The sequence below is a fragment of the Seriola aureovittata genome, chromosome 2, assembly GCF_021018895.1.
Source record: "Seriola aureovittata isolate HTS-2021-v1 ecotype China chromosome 2, ASM2101889v1, whole genome shotgun sequence".
Classification (NCBI taxonomy): domain Eukaryota; kingdom Metazoa; phylum Chordata; class Actinopteri; order Carangiformes; family Carangidae; genus Seriola; species Seriola aureovittata.
In genome coordinates, this window is record NC_079365.1 from 10,315,391 (window position 1) to 10,329,010 (window position 13,620).

Sequence of the window (13,620 nt, forward strand, 5' to 3'; positions counted from 1 at the left end):
AGTCCTTTCCACACCATTAAGGATGCTGAATAGTGAAGTCCTTGTTCCATGCCAATTTTCTAAGCTTTGAAGAAGTCAGTGGTTGGATGTGGGCTGCCTCACAGACCGTGTCTTCTGTTCCACTGAGCACACAGTAGCTTAGGGATCAGCCTGTGTCCCTGACAGGAATGTGTGCCACTGAGTGTTGGCCTGTCCACTGAACAGAGCTGCAAGCCTCAGATCAGTGGCATTGGCTGGTCTACGGGTTGCTCTTTATGGCTGTGTCGCTGAGTGGCTGGCTCTCCGCTGTGCACACGGCAGCCCTCCAGATGGATGCTGGGACAGCGGAGGCCACAGGGCTGAAAATCCCATCAAGCAGTAGTTCCAGGCCCTTGCACTGAGAAGATGAAGCGCACCGGCACGCCAGGGGACACAGGCCAAACCCTTCTGCACCTCTATCACCCCCCACCACCCAACACCAATCCCTTCATGCCCCTCTTTCCTTCCTCCCTTCATCCCTGTCTTCCCCTTTTTTCTTCCTTTTTACAGGAGAAGACTGCAAGCCCAACCAGCCAGAATATGGAGTGTGGCCCTTGGGGTCTGTGGCCCTCGCTTGTTAAATAAAGGAGCTGACTGGCTGATTGATAGACCCTCAGCAGTCCCTGCACCTCACATGTTTCCCGGTTCGCTGCCTTATATACGAATCCTTTGTTGGCCAGGCCTGTGTTAGCGTTTGTTAAATGCAGTGTTTGATGGATGGCACCAATTTTCCTCCAAAACCCAGATGAGCCACCTAAGCACCTTTCCCCCTCCCCTGGTTTCTCCCCAGGTAAACCCCATGAGCATGAGGGGACAGGAGTGTTCTAAAATGGTATCAATCAAACAACCTTGTGTGCGGCTGCAGCAGCAACGCAATGTTTCAATTATGCATCTGTTCCTCAGTGCCTGACATTTCGTTCAACCCCGTAGCCTCACCAAGGCACAGAGGGAGTGCCCTGCCTGTTGTCCTCACCCAAGTCCTTAATTTTACTATTTTTCTGCATATCTGTCACCATTTCCTTAAACTCTATAAAAACATATACTATCCATGAAGACTCTTTGATCCAAATTCATTGATCAAATCATTGGCAGATTTGTTTCCTGATTGTTTGATTATTCATTTGGCCAATAAAATGTCAGAAAACCGCAAAAATTCCCTTTACAATTTCCTAAAGCTCAAGGTGATGTCATCAGATTGTTTGTGTCATCCAATCAATAGTCTAAAACTCAAAGTTGTTCATTTTACTATCAGATTAAACAAAGAAAAGTAGACAATCCTACATTTAGTCTCTGGAACCAGAGCATGTTGAACACTTCTGCTTGAAAAATGACAAAAACAATTAATTGATTATCAAAATAGTTATTTAATTAATATCTAGTTAATACATTATTTTGCTGTTCACCAACTCATCAATTAATCAACTAATGATTTCAGCCGTAGCTAAAACATAAGAACGATACCAAATATAGAATTACCAGCGGAAGATGATTAAAAAGAAAAGACAGCACCAATAAAGATAAAGAAATCCAACCATTATATATTATAAAAAATTAAATACACTATTAAGTTGTAGAATCAAATATGTAAATGGTCTTGCACATTGTATTATACTATCATGCCCAGTCCCAAAGTTAACAAATGCTGCTACCAGCCAACACTGACTATCTCTGTCCCTGTCATGCCAGAGGCATGCGCTGAAATCCACAAAGGCTGCAGAGGAGTGTCAGCCTGATGCACTGCAGCAAGCAGACAGGTGAAAAAGATAAACAGATGCGAGACCAGTCTCAGGGGTGTTGGGTTCATTTGTTACCTAGCGAGGACAGACATATTCCTGTCAGACAAGCCGTGGCAGCACCAGATGCGAGGTCATTCTAGTTACGGAGTGAAAATCTTGGGTTAAGGACAAAGATTCTCACTTCACACATACGAGACGGCCATGGGGTTTTATTTCCCCTGTGGTCAACGCACAATAAATGTTCATTCCACATTTAGCTTCAAAAGGCTGGAAAGCTTTTTAATAAAACTTATTCATCATTGTTTGTCTCCTGTTCAGTTTTGGCTCTTTTTGTGATCTAACAACAACTCTAATGATGTATATGGTAGCTTTAAGGTTCGTCTGCTATTATTTCACTGAACAAGTGATGGTACTCATGTATGTAAAAAGAAAAAAAAATCATGACCATTAATTAGTCTCTTTGTGGCAGTTATTAAGCTGTAAAGTTATAAGTTAGAAAAATAATTTGTTCAATGTAATGTCAAATCTCTGGCATGATAACCCACTTGTTACAGGAACATATACTACAATTCTGTACTTAAATAATTCCTTTTTTCACTAACTTGTCTGATATTATCAAAAACAGGATATCAACCATTGGTCTGAATGGAAAATGAAGTAGGAAATTGCATTTGACGCATCTCTTTTTCATTTTGAACTCTTTTTGATTCAGCTGTCTTTTTATGGTTGTTCTTCATAGCGCCACTTCTCTCTCTGTATAATATATATGCCTTAGAGGGCTGGACAGACTGCAGCAGACAGACCCATGGAAGGAGGATATGGGAAGGTACTTGAGACACACTGGCTCCTAACCAGAACAACTGGTGTCTCTCCTCTGCAGATGGACACACAGGTGGGCTCACAGGTGGGGAAGGAAGGGGGGGGAGTGCTCTGCCAGTTTTGTGTCCTGCTTGGCGCGCGTGTGTGTGTACGTGCGTGTGTGTATGTGCATAACATCTGGACCATGGTCCACTGACATGTCAGAGAAAGAATTCATCAATGAAGCTACACTGCACCCTTCTGGATGTCTGCAGCACCACATGGCCCAAAACAACTATAGATTTCATAGGTCTCATTATTTAGTTTCCAATATCTGTGAAAATTTCAATGTCAGCTGTTTGACAGATAAACCTGCGAGTTTCCAAAAATGACAACAGTGAAGCATGAGCCTCCGCACACTGAACTAGGCACAAATATAATTATTCAAGCCTCTACAGCCTTAATATGAAAGTCTTTTTCTAATTCTTTTCTCTTTTCAACCCTAGAACCCCAGTTTCTCCCAAAGCTCCCACACAAATTATTTGTCCAGTCTATGAAAAGATGGGCAGAACCAAACAATATGATTGCAGAAAGCAAACCAACAAATAATATTGATCCCAGCAACACAGAGACAGCTAATCAATGAATGTATGTCCTCCCCGCACAGGCTGCAAGTCGAGATCAATTTTGAAGAAAGATGAGGCATTGGCAAATAAAGTGAAGTAGTTCTGAAGCATATCCCGCTGCTGTGAAATGGAATAAATTCCCCAAACATATGAAAGATCGACTAAAGCTGTGAGAAATGCTCCAGACAGGCTATTTGAACTCAGAAAGAACAATCATGTTTAATGCTATAATTCTAATAAATATTGTTGCCATTATCACCGACTGCAGTAAGTTTATCTTTCTTATTCTCTGTATCTAGTCATACACTTTTATATCAGTTGTTCTCTTGTCTCACATCATCACCACCAGATGATTTATTGATCTGAACACAGCCTCCAAATAACCTGCACAATTGTTTCATCACCTTGTCATTATTGCCCATGATGAGCCAGGCGTCAAAAAGTTACAAAAGTCCCTCAGGGGTGCCTCTTTCAATATCGAACTGATGGCCACATTAGTTTTCATGTATTGCAGACTCATAAGAGGTTACAGGTTGCTATTGGCTAACTGATTGCACGGTCAACTTACTGACCTGAATTTCATGTCCTGATTTTTTCTTCTTGTATTTTATTTGTTGGTGTGTGTGTAAAATGTAAAAGTTGGCCACATATTGATCACTGTTCTTAGGGGATTTAAAATCAGTAATCTGGTAATGGTCATGGTCTGTAGCAACTACATGCTACCATATGATGTTTAAAATGTGAAAAATTATCAGGACAAAATTCAATACAAAACGTGAATAGTGAATCCTTTTAATACATTCATACAAAAGGACATCAAATGCGCACTCTTGCTGAAATTAATGCTGCCCTTTAGTCTCATGCAAATGTTGCCAACCTTCAGTTACAATAACCTGAAGCAAACAGGACACACTGGGTCACAAGAGCCACAAGAAACGAAGCATTCAGTCCAGGAGACAGCCTCTCAGTCTTGTCATAAAGCAAGACCGGCTGAGACAGAAATAGCCTTAGAGATTGGCCTGGCCCAGATGCTGAGTGAAAACTGCTATAAATAGGTTGTGCTGTTATGATGAAACTACGTCAAAAGACATAAACAAAGTGCAGCAAGGTCAACATGTAAGACACATGTCAATGCACGGGGGCAAGATATTGGGTAAAAGGCAGACAGCATAAAAACACAAAAACAAGCAAACATTGACAAATGGGAAAATTGCACCATAAGAATGTGGACATTTCATTTCTTTTACTTCCCAAAAACACAATGAAAATTGCAGCTTAAAAACTCCTCAGAATCCATCTCATCAAATAAAAAAAATTTTTTAAAAAGTACCTGGAACTACAGGAAGTCAGAAACAGAGATCATTAAATGCAATAATTTTCATTTTGGTCTGGGATTCAGAAAAAGTGAAAAAAAATCATTGAAGATAAAATTCTTGCTGTTTTACCCCGAGTTTAATTAGATCAACTAATTAATCATCAGTTTTGACTCTAGATACCAAGTTAGATTTTACCAATGTACTTGTACTTTTAGACATTTTCAGGTACATAGTGGAACTTTAAAGAAAAGGTTAAGAGGTAAGGTTCTGTGGTACACTGTTGACCATGCTACTGCCCATGAAGGGTTAACTCACCGATTATATTACATAATAAATGTGCAATATGTAACAATATGACAATAATCAAGGTAGAGCAAAACAAAAAATCACATATTATGTGGCAGTAATTATTAACACATGGCACTGTGGTTACAAAATACTCACATTAACAAAACACAAGGTGTGATAACGCACTGTACCATTTAATTTGACAATTAAATGTTGCTAAATTCACAACATCTGTGAACTCCCATTCTGCATACCAAGTAGGAATAAAGAGAACAAACCAGTATTATTTAGGTTATTGTGTTTCAGAATTCCAAAAATCAAAACACCTTATAAAAGAGATGCTCATTACCTCGGATGTGGTAGTCAATGTTATAGACATTATAGTAGCTGCATTCAGAGTAAACAAAGCACATTAAAGATAGTTAGCAGACACTTCAAACACACTACAGCCTGAGAAAACTGTTACCTGAGGAAGAGCATAAAATATTTAGTGTCTTATAAAAGGCATCTTCTTCTGGGCCAAGAGAAGTTACATGACACTGTGTTACACAAATGAGAGCACATGCAATTTGTAGTGATTAAACTTCAAGCAAAACTTCAAGCATTCATCCCGATAAGTGGAGCATAAAAGCGGACTTCCTGAGAAGTATCTCGAAGCAGAGGAGTAGAGGAGTCATTAGTGTCAAAGGAAAAGTGGGATATCTCAGTCAAACTGAGATTTCTTTATAGATGTAGAAGGTTTTATGTAGCCTGCTATCTGTCTTGTGACAATAATAACACCCCTTCTATAAATCTCCCATCATATGATTTGTTTGGCTTACATTAACCTAAAAGTACTGTGACACTCAACAACTTTATGTCCTACCATGGCAATTATGCCCTAATCAATTCACAGTTTGAATATTCCCTTTTTGACAAATGTTTCATATACGTGACTTGTACAGCCTTTAAAATGAAACTATGTAACTTTTGAAAGATTATATAACACATTCTTCCTTGTACAAATGAAAAGCTGAATTCATAAGCATTAAACACACCCTTACTCACTTTAATACATGTTGGGGTTTTGCTGTTACAGCCGTATTTGGGCTGGTATGACCAGCAGAAACCACAAAAACTAAACCACTAAACCACAAAACTAATGCTAAATGTCACAATTATTAGCTAAAATGAAATGAGCCTAAAAAATTAAGATGAGGTTTTCAGAATTTTTGAGTGGTTACATTTGTAATATGTTACTTAAGTTTATATTCATTTAAAAAGTCTTCATATTTTGTTCCAGGAAACCTTTTCATCCAATGTCTTAAGCATAAAAGCTCAATTAATGAAGCTTGTCTCACAAGCAAATTGAAGCATGGATTAATCAAATGTTCAGCTTTACCTTTCCTTTTTGCTACACCCAAACAAAGTAAGCAATTTCATCCAGGTCTACAGGGTAGTCTGTGAGGTGCAGTGGCTCCTTGATATCAAATCTCTCTCCCTTGTAGCTTCTCCAACGGCCAGCAGGGAGGTAAATGTCACGCTCTTGCTTTCCAGGCTCTAAAACTGGGGCTACCATGAGGTCATCCCCAATCAGGAACTGGGAGTCGATTTTATAGGCTGTCTCATCACCTGTGGCAATCCACCACAAGGGCCGTATGATTGGGTCCCCGGTATCCAGCACCTCGCCAGCCAGCTCCAGGACCCGTGGCGCAACAATACTCTCGTGGAGAGCTGTGTATTTCCGAGCAATTTCAACCACCTCATTGTCGTATTCCCATGGCGGAATAGAAAACTGCATGGAGGGCATGAAGGCTGACAGCTCCAGCCAGCGGATATAGAGTTCTCGATCAGGTAATGCACGATTTCCATCTGTGCGGTTCAGATAGGCATTCCCTCCGATCATGTCTGGTAGAATGAACTGATAGCCAAGAATGCTAATAGTGAGCACTGTGGGGATAAGGGATTTGAGACCCAACTCATAGCCCCACACAGAGTCTCTGTCAATTGGTCTGAAGAAGCAGGATATGTTCTGGGACTGGTAGCCACTTCGCAGCTCAGCTCGATCATTGTAGGGAATAGCCATTTCCGTGTAACGTCTTGTGAAAAAACTTGGGTCTCGAATGGGAGTTCTTGTGCTAAATTTCCATGGTAAATAGTTGGTCTCCCCTGCATCAAATTTAAAAGATGACACCCCATACCTGGAGCGCAGTGAACGTAGCTGGGAGGAAAACCAATCTCGGGCTTCAGGATTTGTGAAATCCAAAATGCCACCAATGCCATTCCACCAGCGCACCAGTGCCGGTAGCCGTCCTGTAGGCTCCCTGACAAACAGGCCCCTCTCAACACAAGTATGGAAGTTTTCTGAGTCATAGTTAACAAAAGGGTGAATCCAGAGTGACACCAGAAATCCATCTGATTTCAGCTTTTGGAACATGGCCGAAGCATTGGGAAACTTTGTTTGGTCAAACTCAAATTCTCCGTAGCGGCTGGTGTAGCGGTCATCTATTTCCAGGTGACTACAATTGAAGTAATGCTTACGGATGTTGGCAGCATACGCCAAGAGTTTCTCTTGGTCAATGTCAGTCTTATGTAATGCCCAAGTCGACCAAATAGGATGCCGAAACATGACTTTAGCTGGCACTTTGTTTGGTTTGTTGAAGTATCTGCGGACCATGTACTTGTGTATGGATGTCACATCCAAGCCCACGCAGACTCTGTAGCTGAGTTCAGCACATGGAGCCTCCCCTGGGTTTGGCTTGAAGGGACTGTCATTGTATCGTGCCTGGAAGTACATGGTCTTTTCTGTGTCATTCCAGCCCAGGTGGAAGGGCACAGAATTATTGATCTTGATGGCCGTAGCATTAGATGAAAGCCAATAACTCTCCAAAATTCCACCAAATTCATTGCGGTTTGAGTAGATGTCACTTGTAACAAAGGGTTTGGGAGCCTGCTGGCCAGAAATAGAAATAGGCCAGTGCTGAATTGCTGACACTGCACCGCCATACCAATGTGCGAACTTGTATGTCATGGCATGCTCAACCGGAATGTCAGGAACCAGTTCTTCCCAACGGACTCGATAGCACTGCACTGTGTCCTTAGGTCGAACTGTCTCAATGAAGAAGTTGAGTTTCCTATCAGTGGTGCGTCCACAGCTCAGCATCTCCCCTTCTTTAGTGCAGGAATCCAAATCCAGAGTCCCTGACCTGTCAAGATTTAAAAATAATTACATCCTCATGCAGTCTCTCGTTTGACATGTTTAAAATAAGTATTTGTACATTTACATTTTACTTTAATTTTCTGATGTGTCTGATATATGTATCTGTACACAATAAATACATCACACAACTTAATTACACCAACCTGAAATCCATTCTGAAAACAATAGACCCTCCCTGGTTGCGGATAATGTAGCCATCTTTATTCAGATCCAGCAGCTGAGTCTTAAGCAGCTCAGCTTTGCGTAGAGAGGCTATGTAATAACACCACGCAGTCACTGCTGCAATTACCAGCACCAAGCCGATCACTCCAGCTCCGACTAAGGGTCGAGTGTCCTTGCTGTGTTTCTGCTTGGGGATAACATCTGTAATTGTGCCCCCTGCTCCTCCCGGCACCACTTGGTACATGGCTTGTGCTGATCAGTGGGTAAATTGAAGAGTTAACTATAGTTCATGGAAATGTTTCCCAGGGAACCTTTTTTGTTGAACTTTGTCCCCGCCTTTATGTCTGTTTGCCTGAGTGTCCATAGAGAGAGAGAAAAAAAGTCGTGTCAAGGTTTTCATGCAATATTTGCTCTTCTTACATCAATATTGTTTTATTTTATGGAAAATGTGTTCAAAATAAAATGCTTTTCTATAAAATGCGTCCTGTTGCTGTAGCCTATGTACAGTACATTCACCTAATATTACTTACCAGATGTGAATAGTCAGAATATATTAACTTACCTATCAGAGACATGCAGGAAAACAGCCAGAACAACACACACTCAAAATGTCAACCTTTTTCTCAGTCTATTTTGTTTCCCTGTCAGTTCAAAGCCTCTATGACATCTCTAGCATTGTCTTACATGCCCCGCTTTGCTGCACAGCAAGTGATTTCACAGCAGTTAGAGGTATTACACTGTCAAGATGTAAACTTTAAAGATGTGTTTGGGATTTAACAAAACAAATCTACTGCCAGTTACCCATAAGAAGATAAAGTGGACGTCCCCAGCAGTAATTCTAACATATGAGTTCAACTGAAAGAAGACTCATTTGTATGTAAGGAAGTAGAGAAGCAGAAAAGGGGATTTTGGCCTTAAAGCTCTGCCAATGCCGGAGAGGAGAGGAAAGCATACTAAACTTTGTGCTCCATCAAACCAGACTAACCAAAACTGTTGAAAAAACAAAGTTATCTGGTTCATTTTAGGCAAAAAAAAAACATTTTGAAACAAGAACAGAAGAAATATGTCAATTTCTTTCGCATTCAGGCCTTACTGTCCCTCCCATCAGAGATACAGAAGAAATTCTTAGAGGCAATTAACTGGTTGATGTTCGTTTTCCTGGCCTTAGCTAATCAGAATAGATTAAATTAGAATGCACAGCAGACCGAGGGGAGTTCAGTCCTCTCCAGCTTCCCTGTTTGCTGACTAGTCCTAACTGCAATTGACCCTCATGCTCTGGCCCGGCAGCAGGGGTCGATAATAAAAAATGCTTGCTATTAATTAGCAATCTAATTGACTAATTCTGTGTTCAACCACCTCTTGTATAGATTTCCCTCAACAACAGGAGTGATAACATAAGCCCATCATTAATTAACAGAGAACTAACTGTTGTTTCCTTGAAGATCCACTGAGACTACTGGTAAACTGACCAGGAGAATCAGGAGAAAACTCCCTGCAAATCAGGCCCATTCTATAAAAACTGTCTGAAAGTGTTTCTATTCCTTTTAATGGAACATAAAAATATATAAATTTGTCAGAAAGTTGTCCACCACTGTTTCCCAGAGTACAGGGTGACATCTGAAAGTTCATCAACACACAGAAACCTAAGAAATTCAATTTATTGTCATGGAGGATGAAGAAAACAAATATTCAACTGGACTTGGAAACAAGATGGGACCAGAAAATGAAATGAACATTTTTTTTTCCCTACAAAACACACACAAAAATCAAACAGTAATACAACACCTTAATAGACAATAAAAAACTTTGAAAAGTTACCAAAATTGTTTCCATGACTAATCATTTTATCTCCAATGATATTTCAAATAGATTATAAAAAATAAAACACTGTTTTTGTCTGCTTTTCACTCATATGACGAGTTTTCTTTACAAAAAAACAACCTTGAACTGGTTTGACATGTTTGTTTTTTCTCATTGAAAGAGGCTGAAAAGGCAGAAAACTTTCAGACTAGGACATTTGTTTGTTTATGGTGCGATCAGGTAGGTTTTCATATCTGCCTTTTCTGCTTTTTCTTATCTACTGTGGCGTGGAGAAAAAACACAGAAGTGCTGATACAGTCACAGCAGAGTGTGAAAACTACCTCTAACGGTGTGTGTGTGTGTGTGTGTGTGTGTGTGTGTGTTGCAAAATGCTGATCATGCTTATGTCTTCTATTAAAACACTTGAATAAATATGCACACATGAGAACTTTACAGGGCACAGTGACGGTCTTCACTCTGAATGTGTTGAGTTTCAGAGTTGAACTTTCTACAACTTCCATAGTGCAGTAGCCCACCCACAAGCCCGATATACAGAAAGCCGTTGTTGTGCGCCTTATTGGTGGGTAGTGCAAGAAAGTTAACGGAGGGAGAGTAACACTGAGTCCCTGACAGCAACGTGGCATATAAATATCGTTTCTGCCCATTCTGATTTCTTTTCAGCTGTTATTAGTAGTAGTTTTTTTTCCTACCGGTCAGCAGCAGCAGTCTCCACAGCGACTCCAGCCACAACTTGTTTTTCCACAGCTCACAGAAAAGGACAGAGAGAGGCATCGGTGCATGCTGTTGCGTATCCGCCTACTGTCTACGCCCTCTACAGCATGGGAAATGTAGTCCAGTAGATTTGAACAGGTCGCTTTATTTATTTATTCTTTCATTCTGCACAGATTCAACAGGTTGACATGATTTGAGCAAATAATACTGGATGGAAAATTTCAAACGTAGAGGAAAATATACCTAAAAAAAAGGTCTTCTCAAGAACTGGGGAAAAAAGCAATTAGCAAAGTTGGTGGGAAAAAAAACTTATATTATTAGATATTTCTATGGGGACTTGGAGTCTGTCTGTGCAATGTTGCATAGTGTTTATAATGACCATATTTTATTTCCTGTACTATATGGTTTCACCAAAAAGTAACTATAATAATTATCATCATAATAAGTCTGGAACACCCCTGAGTAAAAGTTCATTGTTTGCAGTACTATTTCTGTTTAAACCCTCTAAAGATGCAATGAAGAAAGTCTATACCATATGTACAAGAATGATCTCTCTAAAAGTAGAATAAAATTTTAATGTCATAAACAGATACACATTTGGGCCACAGTGCCTCATTCAGTGTGATCACCACAAGCCCCTTATGGGAAGATCTTTGTTGCTGATTTAGTGCGTAATTGTAAAAGTGTCCACATTGCATACAGGGAGATAATAGTGGTGAGAGTGCAACCTACATCACATTATTCATTCTTACACCTTGTCTCCCTGGGTTCATTAGAAAAGAATTAAACAATGGTGAAGTTAACAATCCCTCATTTTGCTAGGGGACACCCGGACACCCCCTTAAGGACCTCTCCAGGCCCCCCACTTTGTAAGCCGGTGGCTCTAATAGTCCTAACGAAGGCATTCAGACACAAACTCTGGGTGTATGATGTAGTGTCCAGCTTGGTAGGGCTTCACCACATGGAAGCAGCTGTAGCACCCGCTGTTCGAGAAAACATAGGAGCAGGAATTAGACCTCAGTGCTTACTATTTAAATGACGCTTTATATTATTACATGCAAGTGAATATGCACCTATAATCCAAAGTGCTGTTAGAACGAGACCTGCGATATTGTGTCTGTTGAAAGTGGTGTTGAGCTGCAGGTTGGTTCCCAGTTTGGGGTCTTGTCCGAAGGTGAGCACCTGCATGTTGCCTGTGAGAAACAATGTTAGCTTAGGACTTGTAGAACCGCTCAGTCCTCACTCAGTCATGCTTTCAGAGTTCAAAGGCCTCGAGAAGAGGTCAGAGGTCATTTTCCTACCTGAGTTGCTGTGCTGAGAGTGGATGCACATTCCTCTGATAATCCATTCTCCTGTAAAGAAAATCAATCAGAATCAGTATTTTCTCTGGTGTTACCTTTGGCTCATACTATCAACTGATTAATCGCCACCATTGTGGGTTCTTCACAGCTGTATGGAGCTGAATGCCAGTGCCAGCAGGAGGCTCAGTCAGCTGTAGTTTCTGCAGCCTGTCAGCAGAGGGCAGAGCTCGTTCTGCAGCTGGCTTGACAGGAGGCATGTGTTGCTGTTTGCCTGCCTCTGCAGTTTTTAGATAGTTGTCAGGACAAGTCGTAACCGGACTGTGAAATGACAAATGTCTGACAGGAGGGAAGAGAGGACGGCCAATGTCCACAGGGGGCGAGGGGTGTGGTTGGGTGCGGGTTGACTTGTAGTTGGGCTGAAGGCTCCGGGGAAACAGAAAGTCCTGGAAAGGCAAAGAAAAAAAGGAATGTGGAATGTGGGTGGAAATATAAGAAGGAGATGTAGAAAAGAACCTGGATATCACATCTCTTGCCCACTAGACTGAACATTCCTCTCTACATGTAACGAGTGTATACTGAATTTCAACCGCCATATTAAGACAAGTGGTATTTGTACTTTATTAACAGACACCTAATTTCAATGCTTTCCTCATGAAATGAACCACAATTACTCCAAAATGATTCCTGATTTCTCTCTCAGTACAATTTATATAAAGTTATACGATAAGAATGTAAAAACTCAAAATGCCTGTGACTGTGCAAATATGAGACACCGTTGTGGCAAATGTAAGATTTCCATTTGGTTTTTATTTTTTTTTAAAACATTATTGTCACCTCTCTTGTGCAGTCAATAGCTATTTTTTTCTTGACGGTAAAGTGCCTGCACACCCCTCTTAGCTCTGTTTACTCAATGTCTGGATAAATAAATAGACATGGAGGAAGTACTGAATAATAGATGGGATCCAGCTTTCACCAAGCTCAGGGAAGTGTAAACAACCAGCCACCAATTAGTGTAAGACACTTTAGTCAGGCCAAATGATGAACAATAGAGTGCCAGTAATAAGTGACCCAATTAGTCTTGTCTCACCTTAAATCAATCTATGTATTCAATCTATGCATTTATTAAATTACATTGACTGAAGTCCAAAACGTCCATGCATTAACTGATCGTGGAGACATTTTCTCAAGAAATTCTACATCTCTTTGCGCAGTCATGAATAACCACTCTGTCCAGTCCATGTGTGTGGCACAGTGGGCTCAGCATCTTACCGGCCGAGGCTGGGGGTTGTTCCTGCGGTGGGCAGAGGTGGGTCGAAGTTGCTCTCTCTTCGCTCTGCCGGGAGAGGCGAACTGCTCTTTGTACACCGTGATGTAGAGCTGGGGAACCATCTTCACTTACTGTCTTACTTATTTTCCACTGCTTGTCTGCCAGTCTGCCTGAAAGTCATGAACATCCTTCTCCTCCCATGTCACCTGGTGGCTCCTCCCTTTCCCTTATACCTGTGTACCTCTTGTTGTATTACTTACACCTTTTTTTTTCCAGCAAAATTGTCAAATATGTGAGGGTTTTTTCTACCTAAAATTCTTCCTGGGCTGTGCATGCCACCTATTTTACTGTTATATTTGACTTTTTTTGTGTTTGAT

General features: G+C 40.8%; 1 protein-coding gene across 1 annotated transcript; it reads right to left on the bottom strand.

Moving 5' to 3' along the window:
• Nucleotides 1-3,956: 3,956 nt before the first annotated feature.
• Nucleotides 3,957-10,740, bottom strand: myorg (myogenesis regulating glycosidase (putative)). Its single transcript, XM_056404364.1, has 3 exons — nucleotides 10,654-10,740; nucleotides 8,125-8,495; nucleotides 3,957-7,967 (listed from the first exon to the last, which is right to left on the bottom strand). Exons 2-3 carry the CDS (start codon nucleotides 8,385-8,387, stop codon nucleotides 6,176-6,178), a joined length of 2,055 nt encoding a protein of 684 aa, XP_056260339.1. The 5' UTR covers nucleotides 8,388-8,495; nucleotides 10,654-10,740; the 3' UTR covers nucleotides 3,957-6,175.
• Between the last annotated feature and the right edge of the window lie 2,880 nt (nucleotides 10,741-13,620).

Excerpts from the sequence above, each read along its gene's own strand:
- myorg (XM_056404364.1), bottom strand. The coding sequence starts at position 8,387 with ATGTACCAAGTGGTGCCGGGAGGAGCAGGGGGCACAATTACAGATGTT. Across the intron at positions 7,968-8,124 it reads GTTTTCAGAATGGATTTCAG|GTCAGGGACTCTGGATTTGG; the intron begins GTTGGTGTAATT and ends AAATCTTGACAG.